The 18,721-nt window shown below is 37.9% G+C and overlaps 2 protein-coding genes and 1 non-coding gene across 3 annotated transcripts in view; 2 read left to right on the top strand and 1 right to left on the bottom strand.

The window, feature by feature from the left end:
• The window catches only part of LOC114078908 (olfactory receptor 2AG2-like), a 30,002-nt gene that overhangs the window by 2,147 nt on the left and 9,134 nt on the right, over window positions 1-18,721 (bottom strand). The gene's annotated exons all lie outside the window — the stretch shown is intronic.
• LOC114078921 (U6 spliceosomal RNA) lies at window positions 4,717-4,820 on the top strand. Its single transcript, XR_003580414.1, has one exon. It is a non-coding gene; the product is annotated as a U6 spliceosomal RNA (small nuclear RNA).
• Window positions 11,407-12,357, top strand: LOC114078913 (olfactory receptor 2AG1-like). The gene has a single exon (XM_034635265.2). The coding sequence runs from the start codon at window positions 11,407-11,409 to the stop codon at window positions 12,355-12,357; it is 951 nt and encodes a 316-aa protein (XP_034491156.2).

The following is an 18,721-nucleotide window of genomic DNA, read 5'->3' as shown; positions in this document are numbered from 1 at the left end:
ATGATCCAGTCCCTTTCATTTACACAAGTGGATATTTGCTAAGGAACTCTGATGTATCCAGTACCACACTTGATGCTAGGGTGGTAGCATAGATGTGAAAACTAATCACAAAAACACCTACCTCACCCAATGGCAATGACCAATATGTGAAGGGAAATATGACATACTTCACAACAAATAAGGGAGGTTTCACAAAAGGATTCCCCAATAAAATGGGTACAAGCTACAGGTTGAGAATGAATAGAAACTGGCAAGGTCAAAAACAGGACATAACAAAAAGAGAGCAGATAGTGCTGTAAAAGTCAGGACACTGACATACAGTACAGTGATGTTCTTCCTGCAATTTTGCCATAAGGATCGCTAAGCAAGGAGACCTTCAGAGAAACACACTCCTTAAAGTGAAGCCTCACCCTCCATTGGGGTTTATGATATTCCTGCTGCTTCATGAAACCAAAACTACACGACTACCTGGAAAACATTGATTGGAATACTGCCTATGAACAGCAACCAAAAAAAAAAAAAAAAAGATATTTAAGGACAATTCTGGGCACGATTGCTAGTAATTATGAGACTTGAAATGCTCTTAATTTTCTTGAATAAAATGATGAAAGGATAGAGAAATAAAGGGAAAGAAATAATTGGGCACATTTCTCCAGATCTCTGGGCCAATATAGGGAGAGATTTCAAAGAGGAGGAAAAAAGCAGGGTTTTGTTAAGGAGGTGTCGCCAGGCCTCCAGATTCCTACCTACATGCCGCCTCTCTCTGTTTCAGGACTCTTGCTTTCTCTCCTTTTCCATTCACTGGTTTCTCATGTCTATAGATCTCTAAGGAGAAAGGCCAGGGAGCACCAACTGGACCAACAAAGGAAGGACTCCTCTCTGGAAAATTGCTAGAAATATATGGGTACCTCAAACCAAGAGCAGTCAGTCAGCAGAGGCTGAGATGAATAGAGGACCATTGTAGATGGTCAGTCCATTCAGATAATGCTAAAGCTTAGAAGCTTATTTTTATAAGTTTTTTCTCTGTCATTGATCAGTATATTTAAACATTTTTACTGACTTTAGTTGGATTTCTGTGGCATGTTCAAGAGAAACTTCAGCTGATATTAGGTATTCGTCTTTGAAGGTGCTTTCCTTTGGGGGACCTCATCAGACTACTAGAGTCCAGGAAAATCAGGTGCACCAAGGGTAAGTACTGAGAATATTATTGGGAAGCCAGCATCAGGAATTCTAGAGGCTCTGTACTGGCCAGTGGCACTAAATGATTGCAAAAGTTCCAACATGTTCAAAGTGCCTAAAGTCACCTTGAACAGACAGGAGTGAATGAGCTGTAAAGCCTAAGGCACTAGAGAGTCTGAGCTGAAGAGTATATACCATCTTGATTCTGTTTCTCAAGACTTAGAGGGTCTACTGCCTAGAAACAGAGAGAGAGTCCTTACCTCGTTGAGGAAAAATACCACTGCTAGACCTCAGCAAGGATCCTGGGATTCACTTATGGGTTCCAGAAGGTCAAGATGATGAAGAAAGAGGAGGTGGTTCTTCTGGTAGGATGGGATATAGGTATGTGTATGATCGTGACTGGGACCAGGGGTCAAAGGCTCTTAATGGTCACTGTCATTAACTCTCTTTCCTGGGGAAAGAGACAGATGCAGACAGGCAGCTGAGAACCTTGGGCAGGATCCCGGGGACGTAAGGAACTGAATCCCTTAGGAAGGCTCCCATCCACTCTCCTTGTGAGAAAGTGCTTCACAGTCATGCAGTGATTTAGGCTGAATTCTTGAGTCCCTATCCTCATATTTTCATATGTTCCTCTCTTGTTGGGATTCATAACGGGGAGATATGGGAGGAGCTACTCAAAAGAGACCCACTATTGGCTAGCCCCACTCTTCCTTGGGCAATTGTGAGCTCTGGCCTGTCCTGGGGGACATATTAGAGTCTCTTCCTCTCAAGTGACATGTCCTCCCCTGAAAATGCCACTCCAGGAAACTGGATTTTAATGAATCCTCTTGGGCATGTCTCTTGGCCCAACATTTCACTGATTATGGGCTCTGAAGCCTGAGGACTTGTTCTTCCCCGTGAGGTCTTGCTGAGACTGTGCCTGACTGAGTAGATGGTGTCCAGAACTGGTCCAAGAAGCAAGTAACCCCTATTCTTTCTTCTGTCCAAATCATAGAGTGTATCCCCTGGCTTCTGGAAGGGCTACCACTCTCCATCTCCCTCTATGAGGCCCTTGTCTGGGCTATTACCAGCTGGAGGGAGTTAACAATACTAACATCAGATCTTCCTTCACTGACCTTAGTTAGCATTCTACAGTGATTTATTGGATCTTCATATGCTTTTCTATTTCTTTCTCATTTCCACCCTCTCTCATGCATGTGCACATGAGCATGTGCCTATGTGTTCTCTGCCCAGTGGGCTCAGCTGCTCAGAGGGATGAGGACACAGCACTGGGCTCCACCATCGTGGTTTTGGTTCAGGCATTTCTCATCTCTCACCCAAACCTTTGCTTCATCCTCCTCAGTTTTAATTCCTTAGTCACTCATTTCACTAGTAATATTGGGAAAGACTGCTAGAGTTTTCACTCCATTTACTTTCAATTTCAAAAAAGTTAAAATCAAATATTTATTTTTTCAGTATAAAAAGAATAAACCCTAGAAACTATTGCACAACAAAAGAAATATAGCATGTATAAAAGTAACACACTCATAAGGAGACATATTGGTTAGCATCTCATCCCAATGATGAAATAACTAAAAAAAATTAAGTTACAAAGAGAAAAGTTTTATTTTGGAGTTTCAGTCCAGGTCTGGGCTGATTCTTGCTTTGGGGCTCTGTTGGGTGTGCTGAATAGCAATAGAGTGGTGTGTGCAACAGGGAAAAACTACTCATGTTATGGCCAGGAAGTAAAGAATAGTGAGAAAGAGGCCAAAATCCCCCTCAAGAGCACACTAACAATTACCTAAGGTACACCCTGTAGGGCCTACATCTTAAGGGTAGGACTGAGGGACCAAACACTTAACACATGGAATTAAGGGAACATTTTATATCAAAACTATTGAGGAAGTTTTTCATAGGTAAAATAGAGCAGGACTTTTCATTATAGAACAAAAATGGAAACAACACTTCTGCCCACCAACAGAAGAATAGGTTAATATTAACACAAAGGGGGACTATACAGAAATCAAACAAGAGAACCAGAAGGCCTAAACCCCTGTCTTTTTTTTAACCCACTTATTTTTCTTTATTTTTATTTAAGTATATTTTTAATTAAATTATTTATTTATTCCAATTTGTTACACATGATGGCAGAATGCAATTCATTTCATATTACACATATAGAGCACAATTTTTTTAAGTCACTGATTGTACACACGTATTTTCACACCATTTGTGTCTTCATATATGTACTTAGGGTAATGATGTCCAACTCATTTCACCAGCATTCCTATCCACTTGGTCCTTCCTTCCCCCCTCCTTCCCCTTTGTCCAATCCAAAGTTCCTTCATTCCTCCCATGCTTCCCCGCCACCCATCGCCCTTATGAGTCTACATCCTCATATCAAAGAAAACATTTGGTCTTTGTTTTTTGGGGATTGGCTTGCTTTAGTTAGCATTATATTCCCCAACTCCATCCATTTACCTAAAAATGCCATGATTTTATTCGCTTTTAATGCTGAGTACTGTTCCATGTGTATATAATCACCAAAGTTTCCCTATCCATTTATCTACTGAAGGGCATCTGGGTTGGTTCCACAATTCAGCTATTGTGAATTGTGCTGCTATAAACTTTGATGTGGATGTGTTTCTGTAGTATGCTGTTTTAAAGTCCTTTGGGTATAGAACAAGGAGTGGGATAGCTGGGTCAAATGGTGGTTCCATTCCCAGTTTTCCAAGGACTCTCCATACTGCTTTCCAGATTGATTGCACCAATTTGCAATCCTGCCAGTGATGTATGAGTATACCTTTTTCCCCAAATCCTTGCCAACACTTATTGTTGTTTATATTCTTGATAGATGCCATTCTGACTGGAGTGAGATGAAATCTTAGAGTAGTTTTGATTTGCATTTCCCTAATTGCTAGAAATGTTGAACATTTTTTCATATGTTTATTGATTGATTGTATATCCTCTTCTGAGAAGTGTCTGTTCAGGTCCTTGGCACATTTATTGATTAAGTTATTTGTTTTTTTTGGTGTTAATGTTTTTGAGTGCTTTATATATCTTAGAAATTAGTGCTCTATCTGATGTGCTTATTATACCTTTTTTTTAAAATTTGTTTTACTTGAAAAGTAAAAGTTTATATTGATTATAGTCTCCATGAGGAATTGATAAATGTATACACTGTAGATTTGCTGAACTGAGCTCATTAACATTTCCATTGCCTCACATATTTATCATTTTTGTGATAAGAACATTAAAATACTATACTATATGATCGAGCTCTTGAACTTCTTCCTTCTATCTAACTAAAATTTTGTATCCCGGGACCAACATTTTCACACACATTCCTTGCCCTCCCACTGGTCCCTGGTAACTACCCTTCTACTCTCCACATCTATGAGCTCACCACTTTTATGGAAAATAGTTTGGCAATTTCTTATAAACCTAAACATGTCCATACCATATCCCAAGTTGTTTATGTTGGGTTCTTTACCTAAGTGAATGGGCAATTTATATTACAAATGTTTAATGGCTCTTTTCATAATCAATAAATTTTAAATGCTCACTTCAACAGCACATATACTAAAATTGGAATGATACAGAGATTAGCATGGACCCTGTGCAAGGATTACGTGTAAGTTTGTGAAGCATTCCATATTTTTTCATACTAGACAAAGGCACCAAAAACATACATTGGAGAAAAGATAGCCTATTCAATAAATGGTGCTGGAAGAACTGAAATCCATATGGAGCAAAATGAAAATAAACCCCTATCTCTCACCATGCACAAAACTCAACTCAAAGTGGATCAAGGTCCTGCACCTACTGGAGGAAAAAGTAGGCCCAAATCTTCATCATGTTGGACTAGGCTCTAAATTCCTTAACATGACTCCTAAAGTGCAAGAAATAAAATCAAGAATTAATAAATGAGATAGACTCAAACTAAAAAGCTTCTTCTCAGAAAAGAAATAATCAATGAGGTGAACAGAGAGCCTACATTTTGGGAGCAAATTTTTGCCACACACATGTCAGAGCATTAATCTCCAGGATATATAAAGAACTCAAAACACTTAACACCAAAAAAAAAAAAAAAGATAACCCAATCAATAAATGGGCTAAGGAGCTGAACAGACATGTCTCACAAGAAGATATACATTCAATCAATAAATATATAAAAATTTTCAACATCTCTAGTAATTAGAGAAATACAAATCAAAATTACTCTAAGATTTTATCTCATACCAGTCAGAATGGCAGTTATCAAGAATACAAACAACAATAAATGTTGGTAAGGATGTGGGGGAAAAGGAACACTCCTACATTGCTGGTGGGACTGCAAATTGGTGCAACCAATCTGTAAAGCAGTATGGAGATTCCTTAGAAAACTTGGAGTGGAACCATCATTTGACCCAACTATCACACTCCTGGGTCTATACTCAAAGGACTTAAAATCAGCATACTGTATACAGTCATATATACTGTAGTAATGCAGCCTCATCAATGTTCTTAGCAGCTCACTTCAAAATAGCTAAACTCTGGAAGCAACCTAGATGCCCTTCAACAGATGAATGGAAAAAGAAACTGTGGTATATATACACAATGGAATATTACTCAGCATCAAAAGAGAATAAAATTGTGGCATTTTCAGGTAAATGGATGGAGTTGGAGAATATCACGTTAAGTGAAATAAGCCAATCCCCAAAATACAAAGGCCAAATATTCTTTCTGATAAGTGGATATTGATCCAAAATGAGGGGGGAGGCATGAGAAAATGGAGAAACTTTGATTGGGCAAAGGAGAGGGAGGGTCAGGAAGGTGCATGGGGACAGAAAAGATGGTGGAATGAGATGGATATCATTACCCCTAGGTACAGGTAACACTGCACGTATGGTACGATGCTACATGGTGTACAACCATAGAAATGAAAAGTTGTGCTGCAGTTGTATATGATGAATCAAAATGCATTTTGCTGTCATATATACCTAATTAAAATAAATAAATAAATTGTAAAATGACAAATGGCCATTCTTTTTTGAGTGGATAAACAAACTATGATGCATTCATACAGTTGGGTACTACTTAGTATTAATGGGAAAGCACTTCTAATAAACACAAAGAGAATGATGGATCTCAAACATATTACACTCTGTGAAAGAAGCACTCTGAAAAGCTCACAATAATACTGACAGTAAACAGATCAGATACCTGGCGGTGAAGGGAGAGAATGATTATGAAAGGGCACTAGAGCATTTGAGCAGTTGACAAAACTTTGGTGGTTAATATCTTGACTTTGGTGGTGTGTACATGATTATATTCATTGATCAAAAGTTGCAAAAGAATATATTAAAAAAAAGGATTAGTGAGGAATGTGAAAATGGTGGATTAGACAAAGGGAGCACTTTCCAGTTGCTCCACAGGTTGAGATTAAAGCTTCAAGAGTATTGCCTCTCAGCTAGGTGGGCAATTAAGGGAATCCACTGAATTTAATATTGGTTGGTAAACTAATCACAGAGTCACAGAAAGTCAGAAGCTTTAAGCAGAGAACAAGAAGAAATACAGTAAAGGTGAACCAGTTTTGTTGGTGGTGCTTGCATTAGTACCACCATTTTACTGTAGAGGAGAGAGAGAGGAAATGGAAAGCACCATGAACAAATTTGTCATGTGAAAACCTGTGGAACAGAAAGGGAGGCTGATCTTAAATAACCCAGACAGGACAGGGCGAGTTCATGATTGAAAAGCACTTAGAATGTCTTGCTGGGCAAGTGGAGAGTAAGGTGGGAGTCATGTGCAAGTACCCACAAGGCAGCTTTCAGCGGCAGAACTCCGGAGTTTAAGAAAGCATTGCCAGTCTCCCCCAACAAACAGGATTAGAGTGTGCTTGGTCCAGTCTGACTGAAACAGGCACAAAGATGATTGTTCCCAGGTGATACAGAGGGGAGAGAAGCTTGTGTTCTCTTTGTTTCTGGTGGCCCAGGAAACCAGCTGGGGAGAAGCCAAAACTGGTAAAATAGGCACTTCTGCATTCCAAGTCTCATCCTGGGAAATCCACATTCATGATGGTAAAGTATGTGATGACTTATAAGGTGAGATCTGCACAATATGAGGGGAATATGCCAGAACTTTATGAGACCCACACTTCCAGCAGAGATCAGCATCTGCCCAGCAACAGAGGTAAATACCTCCAGACAAAGTTCCAAAGGATAGTCAGAACTAAAACCCCAGTTCTTGAACTTCTCATGTAGAACTCTACATTAGCTCAGCTCTAGGAATGCACCAACTTAGTGGTCCAGACAAAATTCTGCTTGTCAGTGCTTCCCAGATACCGTGAGAAGCAGTTCTTCCACATACTGTTGTAGAAGCTGAGAGCTACTCCAACCAGCTTCTGTTCCAGGCCACAGCAAATAGCAACTTGGTGTGAAACACAAAGTGTTTGGATTTAATAATCCTAGCTCTTGATCCATAGGGTATATAGGCCAAAAGGAAATGCAAAGAAGGATGTGACAGGATATTCATGAACATACATCCTTGTCAATAGTTTTGACCACAATGGAAACAAGCTTTTCATTTTTCATTAAGATTATTTTTCCTAGTTGTATACCTTTTTAAATTTTTTTTTAAAATTATTTTTCTCTCTAGTCTCTTTCTCTCTATCTTCTTGCTGTACTGATAGGTTCGTGAATTTGTATGTGTGTGCATGGTTGTGTGTAATTTTTCTCTTTTTAATCAATTTTTACTCACCCATGTATTTAGCCTAGTTTTTTTCCCCCCATAGTTTTGACTTTGAGGTTTAGGGTTAGAAATTTCAAGGATTGTTTTAATTTGAAATTTTATTCATTTAATTGTTCTTACCTTTGTTTTCGTTACTCTTTTTACTTCTTATTCACTTTTTACCTTCTCTAACAACCCAAATTACCTTTTTCCCTCTTCCTCAATTTATTACTTTTAGTTATTTTTTAATCATCTTTATAGCCATCAGCTATTCTCTCCCGCTTCCCCTCTGTTCACTTTTTAAATATTTCAAGTTTCTCTTGCAATTCCCTATTTTCTCTTCACTTAAGGTACTATAATTTTACTGCCCATTAGAACTATTTAGTTTATATAGTCTCATCCCCCACCATTTTTTTTGGTGAACAATATGATGGATGATGTAGTTGGTTCTTGCTGTTCAATGGTGCCAATATATAGGTTGAAAAAATAACCTTTCTCACAAATGGGAAACCTGGATATTCATTTATAGAAGAATAAAACTAGATCTCCATCTCTCATCCTGCACAAAACAAATCAAAGTAAAACAAAGTACTAGCAATTAGACCACAAATTTTGCAACTGCTAAAAGACAACAAAAGCTGAATACTCCAACATATTGGCACAGACACCAACTTCCTTAACAAGACTCCGAAAACTCAAGAAATAAAGTCAAGAATGAATAAGTGGGAAGGGCATCAAATTAAAAAGCTTCTTCCCAGCAAAGGAAACAAAAGCATTAGGAGAGAGTCTACAGAATGGGAGAAAATCTGTTAGCTACTCCTCCAATAGGGGTTTAATATCCAGGTTGAAATAGAGCAAATTATACTCCATGTGTGAATGACTATGTCAAAATCAAATCCACTATTATGTATAATTGTCATAAACTAAACAAAAACATTTAAAGAAAGATTGATCTTACTGTATTTAAATTGTACCTTATTTAAAAATAAAAAATAATAATGATAATTTCAAATGAATGAATTTATGGCTGTTAATACTCTGCCTCTTTAGCCTTTATTAAACAAACATGGGGGAAAAAATACCACTCCCATGTTATTGTTCTTGTGGAAAAAAATTTCATTTTACCTTTTGAAAAGTCACAAATGTATTTATCATTGTTCAAGAATTAAGCTTCCTAACTCAATACTAGATCAATTTTTGAGCTCACCATTGCTTCCTGCATTGCATATATTCCTTTGATGTTACTATGCCAACTGCCAAAATTATTTTGGGGGATCCTTGAAGGAAAATTATTTTTGTTGTTGTTTTTAATTCATCCTCGTTCATTAATGATGGTTCTGTTTCATATGGAATTCTACCTGTAAAGTTATATTTCCTCAGCATTTTAAATTGTATTTCTCTCTTATCCTATTAACACCATTCATAGTTTACTGTCATCTAAGTATATTGGATTAATGGGTAGTCTTTTATCTCTGATAGCATTTAAAAGACTTTAAGAAATATTGACCTCTACAACTTCAGTACTCTATGGACTTCTCTTTATTTTATGTTCAATACTTGGAAAATTGAGCTCTCTCTTCTCACATCATTGGTGACAGACAAGTAACTGTAACACCAAGACATGTGGACACAGGTAAGATCTATGGGGTTGGAGAGGTCAGTGAAGAGAAGATTTCATGTCTACACTCTCCACACAGAGCAGTCATATGGGAAGGGAAGTAGTCCAGGTGAAGAGGGCCATGAGGAAGGGAACCAGCATCCCACAGAGGCAGGAAAATGCCTTTTGCTCTGAGGCAAAGCTCTAGCCACACAAGAAGCCTTTGCTTCCTGGTTTAATCAGGAAGAAATTTAGAAGTGGATCATCAGTGTCTCCCTTAGGATTGAGTAGAAACTTAGGGCCTCAGATTCATTTAATGAGGAGAGAATGCAGAATACCAATTCAAGAAATATACCCAAGAGGATTCATTAACAGCCTATTTCCAGGATCAACATTTTCAGGGGAGGACATTTCAGCTGACAGGTTAAGTCCCTCTGAAGATAGACGTAGGACAGAGTAAAGGGAGAAAAATAAAATCAGCCTCTTCTAGAACATGGCCCTGGCTCACTGCTGGCCCAAGGGACAGTGAAATTGGCATGGCAAGGTCTCCTTTGGGCAGCTCTTCCATTATCTGCTCCTCCACAGCCCCACAGCTTCCATCTTCACTCCCAGATGCCAACAGGAAGAAAGAAGGGTCTGGTGATCTGGAACCAAGAACTCAGTCTGACCATTACCACCAGGTAGAGGGCCTCCCTCCCCAGAAACCTGTATGACAGGAGGAGTTTCTACTAATTCTTTTCAGGTGTGAAAGCAGGAAAGCCACAGGAAACTACTCAAAGACTGCATTAGCTGCCACTGTATCCACTGTCATCTTCACAGATCTGCAGATGAGAGGAAGGGACAGAAGCATCCTGACACCTGGTCTGGAATAAATATCAAAGATACTTAACCAACTCAGCAAAACTTCAACCAACAAACACTGCTGAAGAAAGTCACATCCTACCTCCCCATTTCTACTGGCATCTTATCACCCTTTAAACAATCCCAGAGGAGTTTGGGAGGTTAGGCAGGGAGGTTTCTCACAGCTGGAGGTAAAGGCTTTTTCTCACTTTCAGAGAAATATGTATATATAGCTTCTAAGTACATTGAGTCAAAAAAGAGAGTTGAAAGCAAACCCTAAGAATGTAAACTACTCTGTCTGCCAGATTCTCTCATGCTTTGTGCTTCATTGCCCATCCCAATCTTTGCATTTTTGATTTCCTGAACATGAATAGAGAACTAGTTAGGATTGCTACTCTGTGCTCTAGCCCAGGCCTGAGTATTTGCTTCCTTGGTAGGATTATCAAAACCTGTCTTTAGACCCTGTGGTTGCTGCTGGCCTCTGGCCATTTTTTTGCATGTATCAGAGGATGCATACCTCCACAAAGGGCCAGCAAACAACGGATGATAATCTTGTTGGATGTTCTCATATCTTTTAACTATTAAGAACTAAGAGCCCCAGAAGATATCAGGGCAAACAATGAAGTTTTACCACATATATGCCATGAGGCAGCTAAATGATTGACAGAAGGTTGGTTCACTTTCAAATCTTTAACTGCATGCAGTGAATTAGTTTTCTTTATCCCATTCTATGGGCACAGTACTGACACCTGTCAATCTAAGGCTTCTATTGGTTTCTCCCTGGGAGTGGATTCCATGTATGAAAGACAGGTTTCAGAAAGGGAGCTCTTCCTCACTGTCCCTGTGCCCCTTCTATCCAGTGCAAATGCTCTGGATTTTCAGAAGGGAGAGTGAATGTCAGAGTCAATAGCAGGAGAGGGCAGAGAATTAGTGGGCCTAATTACAATATTCAACCCTCATCTTCCAGGGGAGGGCTTCCGCTGTTGTATTTCTAGTTCTCCCAGTATCCTAAGGGGCTTGAGACATTACAAGTCTAGGGTTCATCTTGGCAAAACCTCACTGAGAATACATCTGGTTCTAAGCAACTAAAGCAATCACGCATAATGGAGCTCTGGAACTCCTCCACCTGGGGAAGCAGCTTCATCTTGGTGGGGATTCTGAATGACAGCGGGGCTCCTGATCTGCTCTGTGCCACGATCACTTTCCTGTACATTTTGGCCCTCGCAAGCAATGGACTGCTGCTTCTGGTCGTCACAATGGACGTCCGGCTCCATGTGCCCATGTACCTCTTGCTCAGGCAGCTCTCTCTCATGGACCTCCTGTTCACATCGGTTGTCACTCCTAAAACCCTCCTGGATTATCTTCGCAGAGAAAACAATATCTCCTTTGGAGGCTGTGCCCTTCAGATGTTCCTAGCACTGACGCTGGGTGGTGCAGAGGACCTCCTCCTGGCCTTCATGGCTTATGACAGGTATGTGGCCATTTGTCATCCTCTGAACTACATGATCTTCATGAGGCCAAGGGTCTGCTGGCTCATGGTGGCCACATCCTGGATCCTGGCCTCCCTAAGTGCCCTAGGATATACTGTGTATACCATGCACTATCCCTACTGCAAAGCCCAGATCAAGCATCTGCTCTGTGAAATTCCACCCTTGCTGAAGTTGACCTGTACAGATACCTCCAGATATGAGCTTATGGTTTATGTGATGGGCATAACCTTCCTAATCCCCCCTCTTGCTGTTATCTTGGCTTCCTACACACTAATTCTGTTCACTGTGCTCCACATGCCCTCCAATGAGGGGAAAAAGAAAGCTCTCCTTACCTGCTCTTCCCATCTGACTGTGGTTGGGATGTTCTATGGGGCTGCCACATTCATGTATGTCCTGCCCAGTTCCTTCCACAGTCCCAAACAAGACAACATCATCTCTGTTTTCTACACAATTGTCACTCCAGCCCTGAACCCTCTCATCTATAGCCTGAGGAATAAGGAGATCATGGGGGCCTTGAGGAGGGTCCTTGGAAAACACTTGTTGCCAACACACTCAGCCTTTTAGGTTGGTCTGGTGGCTGGTTTCTAAAATTCATTCCTCCTCAAAGTCAGAGGGTTTCTATTAAGAATCACATGTTTATGGAAAAGCCAATATAGTGAAGAATATATCTTATGACAAAGAAGTTGACGTATGTACATACAGTACTTTCAAGTTCTCCCTAAATCTTCCCATGAGGTATTTTCAGCCATACCCTTTAAAATTGCTAATGACTTTCTTTAAAATTTACTCTTTCCCCAAGTAGCTACTTAATTAAGAGATTCTGTAATGGGCTGGGGCTGTAACTCAGTGGTAAAGCGCTTGCCTTGCATGTGTGAAGCACTGGGTTCAATCCTCAGCACCACATAAAAGTAAATAAAAACATTGTGTGTCCATCAACAAATATATATATATATATATATATATATATATATATATATATATATATATATATATATATATATATATATATATATTTTTTTTTTTTTTTTTTAAAGATATTCTGTAGGGAATGAACTTGGACATGACCTCTGAGCTATTTAGCCCATACTGGATCAACTTTAGAGTCAGAGAAAATGGTTTCTAGTGTGTGCTCTAAACAAGGTTCAGATAAGAATGGGGTAGGAGTCTTGAGGTTTGCACAAATTTAAAACCAACTGATCTTGATTAAAGATCATACAGTTATAGTTCAGTCTAATGTCCCTGTTGGTAGTAGTTTGCATGTACTTGCATCATGTTCAAACTTTTCCTCTTTCCAAGCATTGGCCAATATGGATGTTCCCACAGGTGTCTTTGCATGTTGTTGTGTGTATGCACATGCGTGTTTGTTTGCATTTGACATGAGTATATTTAGCAGTGCTTAAAGTTCAAATATTAAAGTAATGAATAAATTGCAAAGTGAGGGCTTTCCATGAGCAAAGGCCATGGTTAACATCTGTATTTCTGTTTTGTAAATAATAAAAGCAAACAGAACAAAACTTTTCCTTTCTATTTTTCTAATCCTGTCTTTAAATATTTCAACTATTGGAACATTGTTCCCATATGTGAGACATGTGTACCTGTGTTCAACATTATATGTGTATCAAGATTTCACATGTACCTCTATAGGTACACTTTTTCTGTTCTTATGTATTAATTAAAATAATTTCAAATTTTAAGAAAACAAGGAAGAGACAACGTAATTCATTTTCTTGCTGATTTAAATATTCTATACTGCTATTAGTTTGTTTATAAGTCTGGAAATATTTAGAACACAGGCTATGAACAAAAGCTTCGAGTTGAATTTTGAAGCTTAAAAATAATAAATTTGATCCTTTGTGACACTACTTTGGATGGTTCTGCTATTTGTAGAAATTGGCTATTCTTTTCTTGTCTGTTTGTTTTAAAAATAAAATCACATACTATATTTATTTATTGATAGCCTTGAAAGAAAATCTTTTAAAGTTGATCTCATAGAAGTTGAAAAATAGAACAGTTGTTACCTAAGGCCAGAGAAAGGTTGAGTGGAGGGAAGAGATGAATACTAAGTTACTGTTAGACATGAGCAAGAAGTTCTAGTGTGGTGTTTCACAGTAGGATGACTACATATAATGATACAGTAGCATTCAAGGAACTAGAAAAAAAAGGATTTTGAAAGTTTTCAACATAAAGAAATGGTAAATGTTCAAGGTACAAGCATACTTAACCTAACTTAAATATTATGCAATGTATACATATATGAAATCATAACATGAAACCCCATCAAAATATACAGCTTTTTGTGTTTTGTAAATCATTTAAACTATATGAAAAAGAAGTTGTTTTAAAAATTAATAAAAATAAGTATACTATAAGCTCAATGGTAGAGTGCTTGCCTCACAGGCATGAGGCACTGGGTTCAATTCTCAATACCACATAAATTAAAAAGAAAGAAAGAGAGAGAGAGAAAGAAAAATAAGTATACTATAAATAGGCAAAACTCATGTGAATGGATGACAAATATTATTCTGCAGCCTGTGTACTCAGAAAAATGAGATATTATATTCCATCTGATTCAAATGTATGATATGTCAATGTCATTGTACTATCATGTGTAACTAATTAAAACAAATAAAAAATAAAATAATAATATTAAAAAATATATTAAAGGAGTTTCTATGTCCACCTTCTCTTCTATTGATTCTCTATTCACATTTTACCTCATTCCCAATCAAGCTCTGTTCTCTTTCCATGGATCTGTTCTTTGACAGAGTCATCATTGATGTACTCAATAGAAGGGTCACTTTTGATCCTCCTCCTTCAACCTCTCAATGACACTGACGCAGGTGATCACTCTCTTCCTCTTGAACAATTTTTTTTTTCTCTTGGCTTCCAGACACCACACACTCCTGGTTTGGCTTCTTCTTCTTTCCACTCTCTTTTACTTTTTGGATCCCTTTATCTTTTTTTAAAAAATGTATTTTTGGATGTTGGTGGGCCTTTATTGTGTTCATTTATTTACATGCAGTGCTAAGAATTGAACCCAGTGACTCACACATGCTAGGCAAGTGCTCTACCACTGAGCTACAACCCCAGCTCCTGGATCCCTTTATGAATGTGGAAGTTCTCCACTAATATTTTTGAGGCATGGGGAGTGTAATAGTGTTGATTCTAGGAGCACTTAAGCAGTGAATCACATCCCAAGTCCTCTTTAATATTTAATTTAGAGGTAGGGTCTCACTGAGTTGCTTAGAGCCTAGCTAACTTGCTGAGGCTGGCTTTGAGAACTTGAAATTCTCCTGCCTCAGCCTCCTGAGCCTCTGGGATTACAGGTATATGCCTCTATGCCCGGCTTCCCATTGTACTCATCTTAACCTCCCTTTTTCCCTCTCTCAAGAACTCTTCCTGAGTAATTTCATCTGACTGCATAGGTTTAAATACCATCTGCCTGCTCTTGACACCCAAAGATGACTTTCCATGTCTAATAGGGATTTCAAACATAACCCAAAATACACTTTTAATTCATCTTCCTGCTGTTCTTCCCTCATTTTTTCTTTTCTTTTTTTTAAAGAGAGAGAGAGAAAGAGAGAATCTTTTTTTAATATTTTTATTTTTGTTTTTAGTTTTCGGTGGACACAACATCTTTGTATGTGGTGTTGAGGATTGAACCCTGGCCACACGCATGCCAGGTGAGCGCGCTACCACTTGAGCCACATCCCCAGCCCTCATTTTTTCAATACTAAAATTTTTCCACCAGTAACATCACCATCCTTGAAAACGATCAAACTAAAATCTAAAGTATTAACCTTGTTTCCTCCTTTGCCTTACTTCCTCGAAAAGTAAATCCTATCAGCTTCATCTGTACAATAAATGCTACATACGTGTGCCCCTCTTGTTCTCCCCTACACTTATGCCTCAGCTGGTCATTATGATCCATTATCTGTTGCTCAACAGTGCCTTCCTAATTGGGTTTTTCTCTTCCCTGGCTTTCCCTGCTATAATTAGTTTTATCCAATGTAAAAATTCACCTTCATAAATACAAATCAGATCATGTTAATTTTTAAAATATTATTTATAGGGGCTGGAGTTGTGGCCCAGTGGTAGAGCGCTTGCCTAGCATGTGTGAGGCACTTGATTCAATCCTCAGTACCACATATAAATAGATAAAATAAAGGTCCATTGACAACTAAAAATATTTTTTAAAATTTATTATTTATATATTTGTATTGATTCCTTTTAGTTATACATGAAAGTAGATCCGATTTTGATAATATTATACATGCATGGAATATATCTTATTCTAATTAGGGCCCCATCTTATGGATGTACACATGGTGGAATTCACTGTGATATATTCATATATGTGTGTTGGGAAGTTATGTCAGATTCATTTCACTGTCTTTCCTATGCCTATCCCTTCTCCCTCCCTTCATTTCTCCTTGTCTAATCCACTGAACTTCTATTCTCCCCATATCTTATTGTGGTTTAGTTTCCACATCACAGAAAAAAAAAAAAAAAAAAACATTTGCCCTTTGGTTTTTTGGAGGAATTGGGTTATTTCACTTATCATGATCTTCTCCAGATCCATCCATTTACCAGCCAAAGTCATAAAGTCATTCTTCTTTATGGCCCAGTAATAATCTATTGTGTATATACACACCATAATTTCTTTATCCTTCATCTATTGATGGTCATTTAGTTTGGCTTTATGGTTTAGCTGTTGTGAATTGTGCAGCTATAAACATTGATGTGATCTCTTCACTATACTATGCTGATTTTTTTAATATTTATTTTTTAGTTGTAGTTGGACACAATACCTTTCTTTTATTTATTTTTATGTGGTGCTGAGGATCAAACCCAGCACCTTGCACATGCTAGGCAAGTGCTCTACCCCAGCCCTAGTATGCTGATTTTAAATCCTTTGAATATGTACTTAGGAATGGGATAACTGTGTTAAATGGTGGTTCTAGCCCTAGTTTTTTTTTAAACATATTGAGATTTTATTGTCATTAAGATCTGCAAGCACTCCATGATAAGGAATTTCCATATGCTTTCCATATGTTGTCCCACCAATAATGTATGAATGTATCCTTTCCCCACATCCTCACCAACATTTAGTGTGACTTGTATTCTTGATAATTGCCATTCTGACTGGAGATGAAATCTCAGTGTAATTTTAATTTGCATTTCGCTAATTGCAAGAGATGTTGAACTTTTTCATATATTTGTTGACTGTTCCTTTGCCCATTTATTGATGGTATTATTTGTGGATTTTTTTGGTACTAAGCTTTTTGAGTTCTTTATATATACTGGAAATTAATGCATTTATCTGAGGTGTGAGTGGCAAAGAGTTTCTCCAATTCTATAGACTCCCTCTTCACTTTCTTGATTCTTTCCTTTGCTGTGAAGAAGCTTTTCAGTTTGATGACATCCAATTTATTGATTTTTTATTTTACTTCTTGTGCTTTAGGAGTCTTGTTGAGGAAGTCACTTCCTAAGTTGACATGATAGTTGGGCCTACATTTCCTTCTAGTAGGTGCAGGATTTCTGGTCTAATTCCTAGGACTTTGGTCCACTTTGAATTGAGTTTTGTGCAGGGTGAGTTGATTACATGTGGACTACATATGGGCTTCCAGTTTTCCCAGCACCATTTGTTGAAGAGGCTTTTATCCAACGTGTATTTTTGGCACATTTGTCTAATATGAGATAAGTGTATTTAGGTGGGTTTATCTCTGTTTCTATTCCATTGGTCTTCAAGCCTGTTTTGGTACCAATACCATTAATCAGATCATGTTACTTTTAACATGAGTGCGTGTGATCGTGTTTCCACTTACTTTTAACCCATGTCAGAATATCTATCCCCTGCCCTCACCCGAACCTCACTGCATTGACCTCTTTCCTGCCCATCACACAGTCTGTAATTGTTCCAGCTTTAGGACCAGTTAATTATTCTCATAACCTGTGATCTTCAAATCTTCCGGTTTTACAAATTCTCATAATTTAATCTCACTTTAAATGTTAACTTGTCAAAGAATTTACCAATCTAACTAACATGAACCCAAACCAAAATGTAACCATGTTTCTTGTATTCTTTTCTTTTTTTCTTTTTTCTTTTTAGTTGTGGGTGAACAGAATACCTTTATTTTGTTTATTTATTTTTATGTGGGGCTGAAGATTTAATCCAGTGCTTCACACATGCCAGGCAAATGCTCCACCACTAAGCCACAACCGCAGCCCCCTTGTTCATTCTTCAAAACTTCCCTTAATATTCTGATAAACCCACCTAAATACACTTATCTTATATTAGACAAAAGTGCCAGAAACACACGTTGGAAAAAGACAGTCTCTTCCATTTTTCTTTGACTATACCCTCCAGAATAAGATCTAGAAGCATGAACTATGCTGTATGTGTATAACTACTTTCTCATAAATTCCAAGAACGCGTGTGGTACAATATCTACAATTGCAATATGAAAAATATGTGTATGTACATATATATTCACTGAAGTAATAGAGAAATATGCCAAGTTTCTTGTGGAAAAACAATTAACACTCTTACTTAACAATGTTAATTATCTATTTTTTATTTTTATTTTTTGATGTTGTTGTTGTTAAAGAACCTATAAATTCAATGTAACAAACATCAATATTCACATGGCACTTTCAATGTGGATGAGGAAATTCTGAAAAGTAGAAAGAATAAAAATAATCAAAAAAATGATGAAATAAAAAATGTATCTAAAGAAACAAAATGTAATGAGATAAGTGAAATAATTGACATATACTGTTGAGAGCTATGGCCCAGTCAGAATGACGCCTGGCATTTGCCAGAAAGAATGGTTGAAAAATGAAGCCAGTGAACCATTGAGATGATGATTTGAGTTAAGCTATATATAATTCCTGTGATGCTGGATTGATTGAATTGTATATTTGA

Source organism: Marmota flaviventris, chromosome 9 (genome assembly GCF_047511675.1).
Source record: "Marmota flaviventris isolate mMarFla1 chromosome 9, mMarFla1.hap1, whole genome shotgun sequence".
In the NCBI taxonomy this organism is placed as follows: Eukaryota; Metazoa; Chordata; class Mammalia; order Rodentia; family Sciuridae; genus Marmota; species Marmota flaviventris.
The sequence above is the reverse complement of the archived record's forward strand: the minus strand, read 5'-3'. Positions and strand labels throughout refer to the sequence as shown.